Source organism: Penicillium chermesinum (assembly GCF_028974085.1).
Source record: "Penicillium chermesinum strain IBT 19713 chromosome Unknown utg000001l:1.0-1975020.0:1.0-1976611.0, whole genome shotgun sequence".
NCBI classification, from domain to species: Eukaryota; Fungi; Ascomycota; class Eurotiomycetes; order Eurotiales; family Aspergillaceae; genus Penicillium; species Penicillium chermesinum.
The window spans coordinates 878,686-896,406 of NW_026695311.1; the positions used below are offsets into that span (position 1 = coordinate 878,686).

Genomic DNA, 17,721 nt, shown 5'->3' on the forward strand with positions numbered 1-17,721 from the left:
ATTGTTGACACACTGAATAAGGTAAGTTTATCTCTTCAGATATAAAAACTATCAACTTATTTAATTATATATAGATACGAGGCTTAGCTGTTTTTATCAATGCTAGCCCTCAACGTCTCGAGCTGTTTTCTAAGCTTCAAACAACCTCAATACCTCTTGTGCCAATTCAAGATGTTCGAACACGCTGGAACTCGACCTTTCTTATGCTCCGACGTGCCAAGCGATTACAGTCTGTCTTTGACGAGTTCTGTACTAAATATGGACATTCGCATTTGAAGCTTGATCAAGAGCAATGGCGTCAGATCGACTACCTCCTTTATATCACTCAACCTTTCTTCCAATTCACGAATGCGCTTTCGAAAACAAAGGATGTTACCATACATCTGATCTTTGGTATCTATAATAAGCTTTTTGATCATCTTGAGAAGTCGATCAACCAGCTTAGATACAAAAAGGTACCTTGGAAGAAGATGATGCTAAATGCGCTTTATGTGGCGAAGACAAAGCTTTCCCAATATTATAGCAAGACAGATGGCGTTCCTGGAGACCTCTTTGCTATTGGAACAATGCTTGCACCGCAGAATAAGCTCCAGTTTTTTCTAGGAAAAGATTGGGGCGATGAGTGGCGTGATCGATATCGCCAAAGCTTTGTGGATTACTTTGAGTCTTATAAGCAACGTCTGTTACAGAACCAGACATTACTAGAGTCTCATATATCCACAACACAGACCTCGGAGTTTGATCTTGAACGGATGCTTAGAGAGTCTGAATCTCAGCAAACAAGCTTAACTGAGCGGGATGAGCTTTCAAGATATCTTGAATCTGGTCAGTATTATCTTGGTTTATTGTGTGTTTTATTAATAAATATTAGGTACTATCACTGGAGTAACCATTCGAGCGTTCTGGAAAGACCATCAACATGAATTTCCTGCTCTCGCAAGCCTTGCACGGGATATTCTTACAATTCCTGCTACAGGTGCAGGGGTTGAGCGTCTCTTTAACTCTGCTCGGGACATCTGTCATTACCGTCGAGGCTCTCTAAGATCTGAAACTATCCAGGAGCTCATGATGTATAGGTTCGCAACAAAATTTGAGCTTGAAGATGACAACCTTACTCTTAAGAAGGAGTATCTTACAAGTGGGGAGATTGAGACAGAGAGAGAAGAGAAAAGTCCTCAGTCACTACAGGATATTGATCCTATCAGTGATAATGAAGAGGAGGATATAGAGGTCATACAAGAGCCAGATACTACCCAGGGCCCTTCTCATGAAGCTTTATCTGACGATGAAGCTACAAATCCTCTCCCAGAGACTCAACAACGGATTTCAGGTAGAAGTCGGAAGCGGAGACGGGATGATGATCAGTTTATTGAGTATTAGCTATAGAATCAAATTGACCTTGTTTTAACCTCTTTAATACTGAGAAATCTCTTGAATCTTGACTGGTAGTTGTATATGAAATACTCAAAATTACAGCTCGAATATGCATAAAATATACAAGTCACGGGGTCCCACCTGTTTGTATTGTTTGACTACCCGCGGGTACCCAGAAAATACCCATGGGTATTAACCAGCTTCCCACTACCCGCACGCGGGTAGGCAAACCCTACCCATTACCCGCCAAGAAATGGGTAATGGGTACCCCGTTTGGGTAGACCCGCGGGTCGTGGCGAGGTCTAATCCTATATAACATTAATATATTCTTTAAAATAAGCCCAGTTCTTTTTAGATCTTCCTATCTATCTAAGGTCTTTGAATATACAAAAAAGTTAACATTTCAGTAGTTTCCAGGCCAGTTTAATAGGATCAAGTTCAGGCGAGTATATAGGCCAATCTTCAACGTATATCCCTTGCTCTTTAACTAAAGTTGTATATCTTTCGCTATATAGATCTTTTTGTTATCTTGCTAAAATATCACTCCAGATTGATAGCGATCGATGCTAGGTGTAGGAGGAAGAAGAAAAATAAAATGGTGGGTGGTTTTGAGGGTGATGGTAATGGGGCCGAGTACACACAGACTTTTGGCCGGGTGGTGTACTACCGGTAGATGATTCGAAGATCTATAAGTTCAATGTAAATTGGGTTCGTGTATATGTGTTGTTGAAGAATGAGGGTATCAAAGTCTATATATGATGGTGGTACAGTTTCTATATGGCGATGATCTGCACAAATGAAAAAAAACCTGGGACGGTTGACAAGGATGCAGTAGAAGCGAGAAGAATGATGGTTATTAGCGAGACAAGGTCAGCCAAGAGATTCGCCAAGAAGTGGTTCGGTCCCAGCAAGGTTTGCTTGGACAGCAGCATCATGAACAACACGAGCTTCCTGAGTGACTTCTTTCACCACAGGCTTCTCGACTTCTTTGATGACCTTCGGGGACTCGGCTTTCCGAGTAGAGGAGTATTTCAAGAAAAGAATGATCATTACTGGAGAATGTTAGTTATTGCGACGGATAGGACAATATCAGCGTCACTTACAGGCACAGATGCCGACGGTCAAAGCAGCGCGTCTAGTCAGAATCCAGCGCAGCCCTTCGATTTCGCTCTTACTATCACTGTTGAGCGAAACAGTGATTTTGTAGTTAAGCTCCTGTACCATGGTGTCGATCACTCTTTGGTTCTCTCTTGTAGCCATTTTGTGGTCATTAAACATGCCCTTAATCTCATCTTTCATGCCTTGGAGTTCTTGGTTCAAACGCTGAGAAAGGATATCGAGTTCATGTTGCAGTTGGGCTCTTGAAGTCCGCTGTCTCTGTATCTCTGCGTTTCTTGCCATATGCAAGGACTGCGTAAGTTCAGAGCATGCGGCCTTGAAAAGGTACGACTCATTCTCCACGTCTGACTTGGAAGTCAAACTCTCCCGGGCGAAGTCGATGTTTTTTTGCAGGATCGTTCGCACAGCCTTCATAATAGTTATAGATTGTTCATTTGTATACCCGCCTTGGAGAGATCCAAAACGAGGGAATATGTATCGAAATGGTGAACGTATGGTGCGGGGGACATATGGGGCGGCTTATGTTCCGGTGACGGTTCGGTTGGAGAGAGCGAAGTGGACGGGGAAGGCATGTGATAAACCTCATCGAAAGCGCTTGTGTTGGCGTATGGCGACATTTGCGACATTTCCTCGCCTATAGGGTCCGGCGATGACGTAGAAGCGTCTTTCTGTGAAGATTCATCCTGCGCCATCTCTTCCTGCATTTCGGAGGCTTCTGTTCCTTGTTGAGACTCCGCCGATTTACTTGGCTTGGATGCATCTGCGGCTGCCTGTTCTGAAAGACCGGACGATGCTGCATCGGCGGTATCTTTCACTGGTTCTGCAGGCTGGCTTTCCGAGGCAGTTTGCGACTCTGGTTGGTCCGTTGCCTCCTCTGATAAAGAACCTGAGTCTTCATCGACAGACCGTTCGTCTTTGGCATGGGAGGAAGGCTCATCCACCTGCTGTGCACGGTCTTTCGGACGGTTTGGTGGAGGTATATTCGGCTCGACAGCTGGGCCATATCGGCGGTGGAAGTTTGACTCTTCGCGGCGGCGAGTAGAGTGGAATGCTTGCCGAGGTCCGGGGAACGGAGGGCTCGAAAAGTAGTAGGCCTACATGACCGGACAGCCCGCATGAGGTTTGGATACAGAAATGGGAGCCGTGGTGTCGCCATGGCGGATGGCGTTGGGAGTTGAAGGAGTCACAATGCTTTTCCCGCCGGAGCTGCGAGTGACGTTGATCTCCCCGCGGAAAGTCGCATGACTAAGCTGACTAGCTTGGCAAATCTAGCCGCTCTCATTGGTCAGATCTCGGTTCGCCTGTATGACTAGAAGCTTGATGTGTTTGATTGAATATGTTTAAGCGATCGTATCACGTTACAAACACATATGACGAGTCTTGGTCACGACAGGTAGGCAGTATTTTGGATCGTGGATCGCGCAAAAGGTCGATAACAGACTTGACTTGAAGGCAGCAGAAGACAGTGACAAGATACCTCAATCGAAAATTTGGATATGGGCCATAACATTCGAGTCTGCCCGGATTTCAGACGTCATCTTCTTTGCCTTGGTCAACACCATGTATCTCCGCGGAGCCTCACATGAACTCGTCTACAAGTTTTCCTCCTCTGTTCATGGGATCCTTGATGGCAGTTGCGATTCTCCGTGACGGGGAAGGTCACGGCTTCAAGTTGTAGATCCCAGTATACTTCAATTACGAAGAGTGAGACACACCCGGGACTTTATTGAACCGAAGCATTCCTATGGCATATGCAGGGTTGGAAGTATTGGCGATAGTTGGCAGATGGATACAAGTCGGGTAGGTTCAAAGAACAATAGAAAATGCTATGCTATACCATGCTGGACTCCAAAAATAAAGTCGAAAATCAATGTACAGGGAAAAGGGCCCTACCGAACAGCCAGCAGCCCAAATAGCAGCTCTGTTTGTTTCCAGTAATCCGAAGCTGCCTTCTTGATGGCCTTAACAGCCTCCGCGCTAAGCTCTGCGCTCTTTGAGACATTATCGGCGACACTTCCAAGCCGGGATTCATCGCCTAGCATATTTGACAGGTAGATAGTGTCAAAAAGAAGCTGAATCGTCCAATCCCGCAGAGCGTTGGCTTTGGAGTCATTGTTAGCGTCCAGGCTGTTGTTCCGATTACCCTCATTACTTTCGTCTTCATCGAGAGGCTGATCGCCGGCGGCACTTGGCTTTGCTGAGGACTTGGTTGGGCTACTAGGCGTAGCTAGAGAATCCAAGTCCGATTTGATGTCCCACTCCAGCCGCTTCTGCAGCTCCAATTTCAAAGCTTGGACGGTTGATGGATCCCATAAATCACTTCCCTTCTCATCCATTGTTGCAGTAAGACGACGGAGAAACTTGAATGTTGAAGGAGAAGGCTGGACGGGTATTGCGGGGTCCTTTTCCCAGAGAGTCCTGCCGGGCACAGCTTTGAGGTTCTGAGCTTTTACTTTTATAAGAGACGGGGAATCGATCTTTGTAACAATATCCTGTGAAAGCACTTGCTGGAGTTCGGGTACAAGATCCTTGCAGAAAACGAAGTCATGCACGACAAATTCGGTTGGGAGATCACGTCGCATAAGCCGAACCAGCCGCAGAAGGAAAATAGCATCCGCGCTCCGGTGCTGGGAGCCAGAAGTTTTAAAAGCATCTTCGAAGAAGGATTGCAGCACGTCAAATGCTTTTCTAACAGCCGAACGAAGAGATTCTGAGAGTGATTTCGGGTCTTCCTCATTCAGGCGGGGGTTGACGTCGATCTCGTCGTCGTCTTCTTCACCACCAACGAGAACATCGGTCCATCGGAGACGGCGAAGATCTTCAATTGAAGTGCTGATATCATGGATGGCGGAAAGCCAGAGCTCATACTTCTGCAGAACAATGGAGACTTCCTCGTCACGACCAAGGAGCCGATCTGCGACTGTTTTCTTGAACCCTGTGGCTCCATTCGAATAGTCTGCTAGGATCAGATCTCCATCCCAGAGACGCCCCAATGGTGTTTGTTCCGACTTCTTCAAAGACGCAATGGTGGAAGAAATCTGGCCTGTGACCAAGTCGATACCTTGGACTTGAGTTATCAACACACGTTTGATATGATTATTGAACAAATCCCGCAATCTCTCCAGAACGTCTTCAGAGCGGTGCGTAATTATTGAACCCCAGGAAGAGAGCCAAAGCTCAATAGTCTCTGCACGTAAAGACAAGATCCCTGCAAAATCATTCGTCCGAGCGAGGCATGCATCGCTCCCTTCTGACAAGCGTTCGAATGCTTCAGATGACCATTTCTTGATAGACTCGACTCCTTCAGAGCGGTTCAATTCGCTTAAGTTAATCCAAGGTGTGAAATTATTGATTTCCGGGGCCACCCAGCGGCCTAGAACTTCAACATCAAGTCCATCCAAGTTGCGGACCGCGGGATCAGAGAGGATCGGCCTTGCTTTTAATTTGGACAATACATCTGTAAACTGCCTTGAGCGCAGGATTTTTGATGTCTGCAGGGTGTGAATGAAGAGGTGTAGTGACTTCGGAATATTCTCTGACGAAATATCCAGCTGGCTTATTATGACATCGAGTCGCACCTGTTGAAAATGGTGGATGGCATCATCAGAGGACAAGCTCTTCGCGAGACAGTACGCTGCCAGTGACTCGACTACCCCATCCTCCGTCGTGCTTGCAGAGGCCAAGCGTTTATCAATCCGTTTCAAGAGGGTCTCGCGCAGTGATGCCAATTGTTCTCGTAGGTTTTTCAAGAAGGGCGGCGTAGATTCGTGCTTCGCAAGCTTATTGTGCAATTGTCGAGAAACCACTAGGATTTTGGCGACGAGCAGCAAGGAAGAGCGCTTCCGAAGCAGACGCGCAATGGAAGTCGTGCACTGATGAAGGAGGGCGAGCTGCGCACCAAAGGCATGCTTATCGGCATCTACGCTTTTGATTAGCTATTGCTTCAGCGTATGACATTACAGTTGGATGATTCCAGGAAACATTGCGTACCTTTCCCTGTCGCATCTTTCTTCATCTGCTGCGCATGGGCATGCTTTCTTTCAATCAGGCGTGGATTACACCGTCGCCCAATGTCAGATAAGATGCCCTCCACTTCTTGTATATCTGTGTTCATAGCCACAATTGTCTCAGCTGTGCCAACTAGCTCTCGATAACGTGTCCTATTCAGCACAAAAGAATTAGTTTTGAGGGGCAAATCACGACTATTATCAAGGCTGCGTACCCCACAAGAGCTCGGAGCTTCTCCTTATTGCTTGAGATATCTCGCCGCAGTTCTTGTTCCACGCGGCGGACCGTAGGGATCGGGTATTGAAATGCATCCTGCCATGAATTCAGGCTCTGGGGATCTGGAGCCTCGGGAGCCATGCTGAAGGGCGCTATTCGAAGATATCAACGACGGAGAAGGCCATTTGGTCCGAATCGGCTCTGGCCCGCAGCCTCAAACGGATGATTACATAATGCTTATCTTATCGCTCGTGACTCAGATAAAAAAGACCCCGCGGAAGTACGAATTCCATCTAGAAGGTAATTTATTTGATCGCACATATCCAAGTCCGTCAAAATGCCCTTGATGGAGTCTGGATCACCAGATATTCCTCCAGCGGATATGCCTTCAAATGATCTGCCCGATCGTTTACCATTCCCACCCATCACATACTCGCATATTCTTCATTGCTCCTACCATGATTGGCACCAGCGGTACGTAATATATCCAGTCTAAAACAAACCATGATCCTAACTCAATACCAAAAAGCTACCGACCTCTTGCGCCTAAGTCGCGCGTTATTCCACTTTCAGATCAATTCGTCTCCTACCTTCGCGCCGACGGCATACTCCTCCCACCCGAACGACGCCGCCCCCGCGAAGGCGACGAACTTGACACATATTCCGACGAAGAAGAAGAAGATAGCGAAGCCTCCGATCCATCAACTGCCTGGCCTGAAATCCACACCGCAATCTGCAACACAATCCGCGACTTCGGCGCCGTAACCCCAAAACTCAACTGGAGCGCCCCGAAAGACGCAACCTTCATGTCCGCCACCAACGACACAAAATGCAGTACCGCAAACGACATATACCTGCTTCTGAAAAGTAGTGATTTTATCACGCATGACCTGGAACACCCCTTCGATGATTGCGTGCCGGACTCCGACCCCTCGACTACCGCAGCGACAGACTCCGTGATTCCGCAGGTACCATACCATCTGGTACTGCGCAAGTTCGCGAACTTCAATCCGTCGCTGGAGTTCAGGTGTTTCGTGCGCGGGCGAAAGTTGCTGTGTATGTGTCAGCGAGATCAGAACTATTACGATTTTCTGTTCGGGATGCGGGATTTGCTGCGCGCGCGGATTCAGGCGTTTTTCGACGAGAAGCTGAAGAATTCGTTTCCGGATCCGAACTTTGTATTTGACGTCTATGTGCCGGCACCACATCAGCGGGTTTGGTTAATCGACATTAATCCGTGGGCGCAACGGACTGATGCGTTGCTTTTTAGCTGGCTGGAGATTCTGAGGATGAAGGATCCTATTGGATTTGAGGAAGAAGAGGATTCAACTGGCGAGGGAGGGTTCGTCCGATTGTCACTACATGATGGGACAATTTTGACGTCTGAGAGTGGCGAAGAGCCACTTGATGATAGCGGATCTGAAGATGAGGCAGACGATGCTGCGCACCACGAGGGCGATGATGAGATGGCACCTTTCTTACCGGAGGTTCGACTGGTCAAGAAGAATGATCCGGAGGCGTACTCATTTTCTACGCCGCAGTACTCTGCTCACAAGGTTCCTAAGGATGTTGTTGATGCATCATTGGCTGGGGTCGGAGGCATGAGCGAATTTATGGGCAAGTGGCAGGATATTATGGCGCAGCAGATGCGAGAAGCGCGTGATGAAGACAGTGACTCCGATTAGTCTTTCATCGTACATATAAAAGGCGTTTGGTTCATTCTCACGACAATCCATAAATTGACAGCAATCTTGGCCTGGTACATCCAACTTTCCTTCAAGACTTCTTTACCCAGGTTAATTTGCTCAGAATAGAACTTTTTGGCCTGAATGCTAATGTGTCCCTTGAAAACCTGATAACCTAAAGCTACCACATAAGACTCTATAGCTTGTGCTTCTTCTCTCCAGAAGCCAGCTTCCGGAACTCCTCCTGCGGCCCACCGGTCATAAATCGCTCAATACCGACAAAGGCCTCCAGCGTATTCTGGCGATCCAGAATCTCCCGCTCAGGTCTCCTGATAAGCTCCTTGATCTTCACCAAGCTCGACTGGTTCAAGTGCGTGCCAAGGCGGTCCTCAACTTCGACCAACACATTCTTCAAAAAGCCTGCCGAGTCCTCCGGCTTTTTCGAGTCCGCGGTGATGACCTTGTTCACGAAGCCAGTGGACACTAAATCCTCAATTGGAATCCGCTTGCTCATGATCAAAGCTTCGTTAGCCTTGGAGATACCCAGACGCTCAACGAATGCACGGCTGGCACCGCCTTCCGCGACGAGGCCGAGCGAGGCGAAGGGAGTGAGGATGAAGGCGTGGGGAGCGGCGTAGATAAAGTCTGCGTGGGCCACTAGCGCAGCAGAAAGGCCAACGGCTGGGCCATTGAGCGCGGCCACTAGGATCTTGGAATGGTTGTAGAATTTCCGGGTGATGTCAACGTTGTTAGCGAAGAAGCCGCGGAGGAGATCGCGGCGGACGGTGGAGAGGGCACCGCCTTCTGGCCGAGCGCTGGTGACATCCGCGCCGCTGTGGCAAGCTTGTTAGTTGGATCCCGGGTAACTGGAGAGCTCTGCGGAGAGCTTACGCGGAGAAGAATCGGCCAGTTCCTGTGAGCACGGTGATGTAGATATCATCGCGCTCGTCGACCTCTCGTAAGCGCTCGCCCAGGAGATAGTATAGGTCGGAGTCCAAGGCGTTCAGCTTTTCTGGGCGGTTGATGGTTACGATCGCAATGCGATCTTGGTAGGTAACAGTCACCAGATGGCTGAGGTGATCGACGGACATTACGGCAGGTATGCTGTGAATCTAGATTGGGGTTCGGAGATCTTTGAAAAGACAATTGAATGTGTTTATAATCGCTAGGAAGAAACGAGGGTATATTCACAGCCGATAAGATAGCCTCCTTAAGTTCTAATGCACCGGCAACCAGAATTAATGCGGGGAATCGATCAACCGAGGCCCGCGGAGAGTCTGTGTCTCTGCCTCAGGCGCCCGTTTTGAAAAAACCTTGGGGGAAAAAAGATGCTGAGTAATCGCTTTCTCGTAATGGACTAGTTAACTAGTCACGGGTTGATGGCCTGGGATGGCCCACTCTTAATTTGATGGGATATCGAAGATCAGGCCATTGCAAAGCTCGACCTATTCCACCCTACAAATCTGGAAGCTAGCGGCTTTTGCTCACTGATCATCCCTCACAATGTCGAGCATCCTCCGCAGACTCCAGGGCGGTAATCTGGAAGTTTTCAAGGTAAGACCAGTCGCAATTCACGGACACTGACGACGCTCAACGACCACCGCGGTTCCGCCATGCAGGCGGGGGACTGTCCATTGAACATGTTGCTGATTGCGCTTCCTTCTTTCTCCAGTTCGGCATGTACGTCCTCTTCCCAATCGGCTGGATGTACTACTTTGGTACGAACCTCGACGACCGCTTCAGCACCAAGGACTTCTGGCCTACTGCAGAGCAATCCCACAAGATTCCGCTAGACAAAGAAGAAATCGACAAGGAACTCGCCCGCATGCGCATGGTCGATAGTGTGCGCCGGGAGCGCCGGGAGCGTGAGGCCGCTATGCTGGCGCAGACTTCGGCCCAAACCGCGTCATCTACGGAACAATGATCTCGTGGCAGCGAAAAGGGCGCTCAGGAGAAAAGATTTCCTTTCCACGCGACTTTCTGGACTGGACACAAGCTAATGCGAGCCAATGCATTGACACGAGTCCTCCCTGACTTGGGCGGTTTACTCTGACCTGATTTCCATCAGCATTTGGCGCCCAAATTAGCTTGTATAGTCATTTTCTTTGTACAACACTCTACTCTAGCATCTACGGCGTTTGGAGAATGAAGATTCAATTGGATGATCACTCAAGATGATTCTCATGGTCTATGTTCCTGTTCATATTATGTATTATATATTACTCAGACCTCGTACGGAACTAAAGTCGTCGGTCTTTCTATGTGTGCTATATGCAAGAAATCAGCCGAATTGACATGGCATCGCCGAAGTCAATATGTCGTGTCAAGGGAACCACAAAAGGACGTCGATTGAAGATAAGCTCTGCATTCATGAAAGCAGCATCTCACCCATCCACAGTGGTAGAGCCCGAAAGCACAAACACAAAGCCAAGGCCATTCAGGAAAGGAACAGTCTGCATGGGGGGACACCCATCAGATTCAGAGCACATCCCCAATCAAAAAGAACCAACCCCGCGGAATCTGGCCCAGAGCCGTATCGAATGAACCTTCGGAAGAAATGAAAAAAACGCCGAAAAATGCGCTGCTGGAGCCAGAAAGACCGATTGGCACTACCAACCTCGGGAGCACACAGCCCGCGCGTCTCCAGCGATGAAGAAACCCTCAGTAACACCATGCTCACTACTCCGCGCATTAGAACGAAACCAGCCCGTGCATCTCAATATGACCGCTCTGGGACAAAACTAGGCATTGGGTCCTTTCATAGTTCCCCTAGATGATGCGTAGTTGCCGCAGCAGTGTTCTTCGCGGTGTCATATACGACCTCCAACGGGGCCGTCGCCTCCCCGAACACCGAACTCATAGAGGACAGGCGTGAAGTCATTAATGTACGCTCGCCCGCCCAGTAGTAGTATAGGTGTCCGTAGATCGTGCGCAGGTGGTCTGGGAGGTAGATGTAGATGCCGGCAGCAATCATGGTAACAAGAGTGAGAAGGAGGGAGTCTGTACAGTGGGGGGTTAATTCTTGCCACTCAATCACCTCAAAGCCTGGGGGCTGGTGTCGGCCCTGGCCCTGGCTGCGTGCCACTCACTGAAGATAAATTTCTCGGTCGGAGTAAGCATGTAAATGGCGAAGGTCACCTCATACTGGTAGATCTTCAATCGTACCCAGCGAACGAATGAACTAAGCATCCAAAGGGCGGTCATTGTCATTAGCGAAGCCACTGCGTGAGTCGTGGTCAGGCAGACAACAGAGGTGATATCAAGGGGAATGTGGATCTGAGAGCCTCGGTAGACTCGCCACTTGGTGAAGCTTTCGGGGGTGTTGTTTGCGACGGTGGCCTTTGAATAATACTGTGTCACTTGTGCAATTGAGAATGGGCAGACAGCAGAGGGTTGGCACAGGATTTCTAGGTCTAGAGGTGGGGAAATAAGAATAGGACTGAACAATCGTGATAGGGATCAAAGATAGCAAAGATAAAACTGAGGCGATTGATCGGGATTCGGTATTCAAAAGGCCGCGTGGGCAGTTTGGGCTTGACGTGCTTATTTTTTTTTTCCCTTGTTGGGGCCGCCTGAAAGGGGACGCGAAAGACCAACGGAGCCAATGATTTCCCCCGGGTTCCTTCTCCCGATGATCCAAACTCAGGAGGGAACGCCCAACGCCCAATTCGATGAGGAACACAGCCGAGGGCAAAAAATCTCCTTTTAACTTCGCCACTTCGTGTTTCAGCTTGAGTTCCAAGGTCCGCGGACAGTGGCTCCACACCTGTCCACGCGTACCCACACGTGTCTATGAACCAAATGGGTCAAATGGGTCAATTTCACTATTTCAGTATGAGCATTAGAACATGACTGCACTAATTCAGACCCCCGCTCCAGGCCCAGTAGGGATCACCCGATGCTCCTGCTATAGTTGCTAGTGTGTGAATCAGTTGTTCACGCGGAAGAGCTTTCCCTTGAGAAGTGCGCCGTAATATGCAGAGAATGCAATCCATTCTCGAGACACCGAAGGATAGTAGTCGCGCCAGGAGGCCTATGCCGCATTGAACAAGTCACGCCGTGCTGCCTGTAGCAATAGTTCGAACCTTGAATAACTCTACTCGACAGACATTTCCGTAGGATTTGAACTTCTGCCTTACTACTCATTCTCGGAAGACGAAAATTTAATCCCTGCGCGCAAGCTGGTGATCCCTTGCAGCAAGAAGCGATTTTCGTAGAAGAGCGGATATTCTGCCGCATCCTGGCCAGCGTTCCCTGAAGTTTCAATTCATAGCTCAGAAGATACCACCTTCGAATTCCCTCCCTCAAGGTCTCTTCATCCACGCAGAATATGACCCGGAACCTGCCCCGCTGCTCTGCGTGGTATTGCTTGCCCGTCGCCATGATAACGCCTGCTGCCTGCAGTTGTTGGGAAAGAAGCCTCTCGGCTGCCCATGCATCGCCCTCAGTATTGCCGATGGGAAGATGCGGACTGAGATCCAACCACACAAACAAACTTGCATTTCTGAATTGATCATGGAGAGTCAGAACACCGTAGTTAATCCTTTCGCTGAATCAAGTGACTCACTCTTTATCATAGAATCGAATGCCCGCCTGATTGAGGAGACTTTCTGCGAGCAACCTGTTCCTGAGCAGACCGTCCTGAGATTTGCGCAAGATTTCTCGAACGAAATCTTGATCCTCGAGCAGCTTGGTTACCAAGCTCATAGAGAACTGAGAAGGAGAATAAAAGCGACTGGAAAAAGGATATCACGGATTAGTCTTCACACGCCCCGCCTGCGCCCCGGTGTGGATGTGTATTCCCTACCAAATGGCTCGTATGGCATTGGTAAATTAAGGGTTCTGCAAGATTACGCAGCCCAGCCGTAGTCTGCATGCACCAAAGTCCTATCACGATAATGAGTGTTGTCGTTCTCGATTCAGATATGAGGCTGCCCGGCTTCTCACCTTGGACATTCCGTACATGACATGGACCTGGCTTGGGTCAATGACATTGGTGAGATCGATAGAGCGCACCGACACGAATTCCTCCGAGGGTCTATCTTCTCGGTCCTGAGACTGAAAGTGCATAGATCTCATCGCTTATCAAGTGTATTCCCTTTGAGTCGCATAGATGAAGGATCTCGACTAATGTTTCCCTGGGATAACAGCGCCCCAGCGGGTTGTGCGGGTTGCATATTATCAATGCTTTGATTGTTTTCCCCGCGGCCTTTGCAGCGTTGAATCCAGCGTCAAGGGCGGCGATGGAGTCCGGCAAAAACTGCTGTTCGTTTCCAACAGGCACGTATCCTAGATCGATGCTATGATGTAAAAAAAAGACTCAGCCCAGGTTTTCGTCTTTAATATGCCATCATGATTTACCATGTCCTCGTCTGAAGATAGCGATAGAAAGCCCATACACAGGCTGACCTAGCATGATTATATCTCCGGCGTCACATAGCACAAGAGCGCAGGCCTCATTCAGACTCGTCAGTCCAGCTGCAAAAGTGATTTCCTCCGCGAGAAACGCAGTCGCAGGCCTGAAATAAGAGTTGAGATGTCTGGCCATTGCCGGTCGCAGTCGTAGAGTCCCAGTGTATCCTTCTCCATAGGAGCAGCGCTCAGCGTCGAACGACTTGTTGATCATGGGTCAGTAAGGTGTCTCGTATATCTGTCTTTGGTGTCACGCACCTGCTTGTTCAGCTCAGCATGAAGCATCCACTGTCTGTTGCATCAGTCTTCACCAGATCGTAGATTTTTTTCAGAGCTGGTACGTACATTCTCGGCATTCGCGAAGCTCACGACGCCACGAGGATTGCCGTCACGATCATAGACATCTTGCTGCCCATGCGCGTAGTCTCCTACGCTCCATTTCAGGCCCCTTTCCGACAGCATTTTCGGAATATCGTAAGAATATTGGATTGTTTCTCTGGTTGCCGTGAAGATGTTTTCAAGCGTTTTCACAAGTCTAGTCAAAGAGTCATCCAGGGCGAGGTGCCTAGCGGAAGAGCTAGCGGCGTCCATAGCACTAGGAACACTAGCCTCCGCTGGGAAGGTCACTACAAATATGGTCGCTCGAGCTGTGGCGTGGGAATCTTGAGAGGTTGGATCGAAATTTTTCGTCAGGACCCGCAGATCTGGGCGTTGTTCGAGATATATCTGTTGCTATTCTTCTGAATAAGTTATCAGCAATTTAGGATCTTTGAGAGACAAATGACGAGAGACTTATTGCTTTATTATGGCTGTAGGAAGTTGGCTGAGACGTGTTTGCACCTCGCACAATGTACAAAATCCTAATCGCTTTTCGGAAAGAGGCGTTGTGATTATTGGGAACACTGTATAGCCCGTGCCTAGCTTGAATTTATGACGAAGCACTCCATAATGGCAGTGTAATGCAGTTGCTGAACTTCCCAGGCCTCCTACCAATACTCTATGTAAGGTCTCCAGCCATGAAGAGCTTTGAGGGATGTATAGCTTTAGTCAGTTGAAATACACCCCTGATGGGAGTGATTCTTGATCATGTGCAAGTGTCCAACCAGCTTAGTGGATGGGTTTGGGTGAAGCATTGATGATTATACCTATCCAAAGAGGTCATGGACCGAAGCAAGGCTTCTCCCTCTGATCCTAGCAAGACGACTGGACTAAATTCCTACCGAATAGACACAGTGATGACATGAGCTTCAAGTACATTAAGAAAGCTTTCAGAATCTTCATATCATGTCCATGGGTCTCAAGATCAGAGTGGGGAGTGAGAGTGGTAGACAGCACCAGTACTTGATGGTATTTAGAGAATACAGCCAATAGCGTGTATTGATCTTGGTGGGAGGTCGTGATTTTTTTTTCTGCCACTTTCATCCACTGCTTTGGGGAGACTATAAATTAAGAAATTCCCCCCCTGGAATAATTCTTCCTTCCTTTTTTCCCCAAGCTTCTTTGCGCTCGTGGTCTACTTCTACCTCTTCATTCTCACATGCTCAGTCCACCTGCATCAACTTCATGCAATCCACATGATAATTATGTCACATGATCATGACAGGTCACCACCTTCAAGTAAGTTCTTCTCTACTATATACTTTGTTTCTCTTTTGTGATTTGTTACTTGCTAACACTATACTCATCTGCTTATCTAGGATCAGGTCACCTGACATGTACCTTGATACAACTTGACATGTACCTTGATACGTCTTCACACTCTTCATCATCATACTCTTCCTCTTCACACACTCAGCCTACCAGGCATCAACTTCATACAACCCACATGATGATGTCACATGACCATGACAGGCCACCATTTTCAAGTAAGTTCTTACTTTGAACTTTGTTCCTCTTTAGTGATTTGTCTACTTGAAAACACCATACTCATCTGCTCATTCAGGATCAGGTCACCTTATGTGCACATTGACATGTGCTCACAACAACAATCAATAACAACCTACTCGCATCACTGTCGATGATTAACCTTACTATTCTTCAAGGTCCCTAACATCCTTGGACCTCAATATCATCCATATTCTCCAGCCTTTCTCAGATGCTTCAACATCTTTCCAACCATTTTGGTCTCTCACCCATCTCAACATTATTCATTTACTTCACATCATCAACCTTGATCTCTCTCATACACCTCAACATCGTGAATATTCTTTCAATTTCTTCCACTTTCTTTTGCTCGGTCTAGCCGATGACCTTTCTGGACAGGCGTCATATACCCTGTTAAGGGCATATGTCAGGACAAATCCAGACTGGTTTGACGTCAGGATGACCAACAGCCAAAAGGAGACCAGCTTGGCCTAGCCGATGACCTTTCTGGACAGGCGTCATATACCCTTGATACGGTATATGTCAGGACAAATCCAAATTGGTTTGACGTCAGGATGGCCAATAGCCGCGCTCTTCAACCATCAGGAGTTTCTTCATGAGCTAGCCTACCAGCTCCATTCACACTCGATCTACCAACTGCAATGTGTCAAGTCCACTTTAAAAGACCACCGTGCACCATCCACGCTCTATCTAATCAAATGAACAAATGAACAAGATTCAAAATCAACAAAAATGGACGACTTCTTGTCTTGAAACACGGACTCAGACTATGCCCCTCAACCCATGGGCCACCTTTTGAAGATGACGAGAATGGATCATAACATGCTTCCTAATCCGGACTAGCTCCGGCCGCGGTCTTTCTTATCTGCCTTATCACGCGGTCACAAACCTCCACCTTTTCCGATCACCAAATGCTGCGGCCGCGTGCCTGCTCGTGGGCATCGGGGCCTATCTCGAGCAATCTTCTACCCACCTTTCCATATTGCTTCAAGGCCCTAGCAGTCCCTGTGAAGCCTCAAACAGCGATCAATCACAAGCATCTGCCCAATTTTCCACATCGCTTCTTCACTCACACACCAAGGCTTCCTGCAAAACCTCTTCCACCCCGGCTCAAGATCAACGATGCGGACTTGACCATTTCATACCTCAAAGGCACTGGTCCTGGTGGCCAAAAGATTGTTGGTTTGCCACACCCCTGAGGAAGGTGCCAATTGACTTGATGCTAACTAACCACTTCCAGAATAAAACCAACTCCGCTGTCCAAATCAGCCACGGCCCCTCCGGCATCGTTGTCAAATGTCAAGCCACACGTTCCCGTTCACAGAACGAAAAGATCGCACGCTCTTTACTTGCCGATCGAATCGAGCACCAGGAAAAAGGCATCGATAGTCGCGTCAGCCTCAAAGCGGAAGCCGCGCGGAAGAAGAAAGCAAGCAAACTGAAGAAGGCCAAACGGAAATATCGCTCGCTTGAAGATGAGTCAACGGAGTGTGACATGGAACTCGAACACCAAGACACGCAGGCGCAAGATCGAGAGGTCGAATCCGACCTCCCAACCAAGGAACAAACATCTTGAGACTTTGGATGCGGGATATGAATTCTGGGAATCGAAGGTATAAGAGGAAGGTAGAAGGGGGATATTACCTCTCTCTAGGCTCGGTCTAGCCCAATGACCTTCTGGACAGGCGTCATTTGCCCTCACCCGGGGGGGGGCATCTGTCAGGACAAATCCAGATTGGTCTTGGGTCAGGATGAACAACAGCCAAAAAAAAAAAGGGGTTCGGATCTGGGTACCATGGGAAACTGATATCTTGAAAGACTCTGGCCGCGGTAGTAGATTATTTTGCGGTTCTTTTGCATTTACACCCGTCACCTCGAATGCCATGCAAAACCCCGAAAGGGGGATACCGCCTACTTGATTTCTCATGGTAATCCTAACTACGTAGGAGTAAATCCAGGATATTTTGGCTTACTGTGTTGGCCCAGTCCACGAATACTAGTAGGTGGCCCGACAAGCAAACTT

General features: G+C 48.4%; 7 protein-coding genes across 7 annotated transcripts; 3 read left to right on the forward strand and 4 right to left on the reverse strand.

Annotated features, from left to right (window-relative positions):
* Window positions 1-2,244: 2,244 nt before the first annotated feature.
* On the reverse strand, window positions 2,245-3,649 carry N7468_000350 (CCDC90 family protein; the record flags this gene model as incomplete). Its single annotated transcript, XM_058469647.1, has 4 exons — window positions 2,245-2,426; window positions 2,478-2,837; window positions 2,936-3,544; window positions 3,592-3,649. 4 exons carry the CDS (start codon window positions 3,647-3,649, stop codon window positions 2,245-2,247), a joined length of 1,209 nt encoding a protein of 402 aa, XP_058335678.1.
* Window positions 3,650-4,382: 733 nt separating this feature from the next.
* Window positions 4,383-6,858, reverse strand: N7468_000351 (COG1/VPS51 family protein; the record flags this gene model as incomplete). The annotated part of the gene is made up of 3 exons (XM_058469648.1): window positions 4,383-6,412; window positions 6,484-6,653; window positions 6,716-6,858. 3 exons carry the CDS (start codon window positions 6,856-6,858, stop codon window positions 4,383-4,385), a joined length of 2,343 nt encoding a protein of 780 aa, XP_058335679.1.
* A 196-nt stretch (window positions 6,859-7,054) lies between these two features.
* Window positions 7,055-8,402, forward strand: cdc123 (cell proliferation protein CDC123; the record flags this gene model as incomplete). The annotated part of the gene is made up of 2 exons (XM_058469649.1): window positions 7,055-7,191; window positions 7,247-8,402. 2 exons carry the CDS (start codon window positions 7,055-7,057, stop codon window positions 8,400-8,402), a joined length of 1,293 nt encoding a protein of 430 aa, XP_058335680.1.
* A 196-nt stretch (window positions 8,403-8,598) lies between these two features.
* N7468_000353 (dodecenoyl-CoA isomerase) lies at window positions 8,599-9,493 on the reverse strand (the record flags this gene model as incomplete). The annotated part of the gene is made up of 2 exons (XM_058469650.1): window positions 8,599-9,235; window positions 9,294-9,493. The coding sequence occupies 2 exons, from the start codon at window positions 9,491-9,493 to the stop codon at window positions 8,599-8,601; spliced, it is 837 nt and encodes a 278-aa protein (XP_058335681.1).
* Window positions 9,494-9,905: 412 nt separating this feature from the next.
* On the forward strand, window positions 9,906-10,326 carry N7468_000354 (uncharacterized protein; the record flags this gene model as incomplete). The annotated part of the gene is made up of 2 exons (XM_058469651.1): window positions 9,906-9,956; window positions 10,075-10,326. 2 exons carry the CDS (start codon window positions 9,906-9,908, stop codon window positions 10,324-10,326), a joined length of 303 nt encoding a protein of 100 aa, XP_058335682.1.
* Window positions 10,327-11,160: 834 nt separating this feature from the next.
* On the reverse strand, window positions 11,161-14,276 carry N7468_000355 (acc synthase; the record flags this gene model as incomplete). The annotated part of the gene is made up of 9 exons (XM_058469652.1): window positions 11,161-11,402; window positions 11,492-11,841; window positions 12,688-12,906; window positions 12,970-13,091; window positions 13,350-13,460; window positions 13,531-13,702; window positions 13,802-14,016; window positions 14,073-14,102; window positions 14,160-14,276. The coding sequence occupies 9 exons, from the start codon at window positions 14,274-14,276 to the stop codon at window positions 11,161-11,163; spliced, it is 1,578 nt and encodes a 525-aa protein (XP_058335683.1).
* Window positions 14,277-16,609: 2,333 nt separating this feature from the next.
* N7468_000356 (peptide chain release factor family protein) lies at window positions 16,610-17,274 on the forward strand (the record flags this gene model as incomplete). The annotated part of the gene is made up of 2 exons (XM_058469653.1): window positions 16,610-16,876; window positions 16,939-17,274. 2 exons carry the CDS (start codon window positions 16,610-16,612, stop codon window positions 17,272-17,274), a joined length of 603 nt encoding a protein of 200 aa, XP_058335684.1.
* Between the last annotated feature and the right edge of the window lie 447 nt (window positions 17,275-17,721).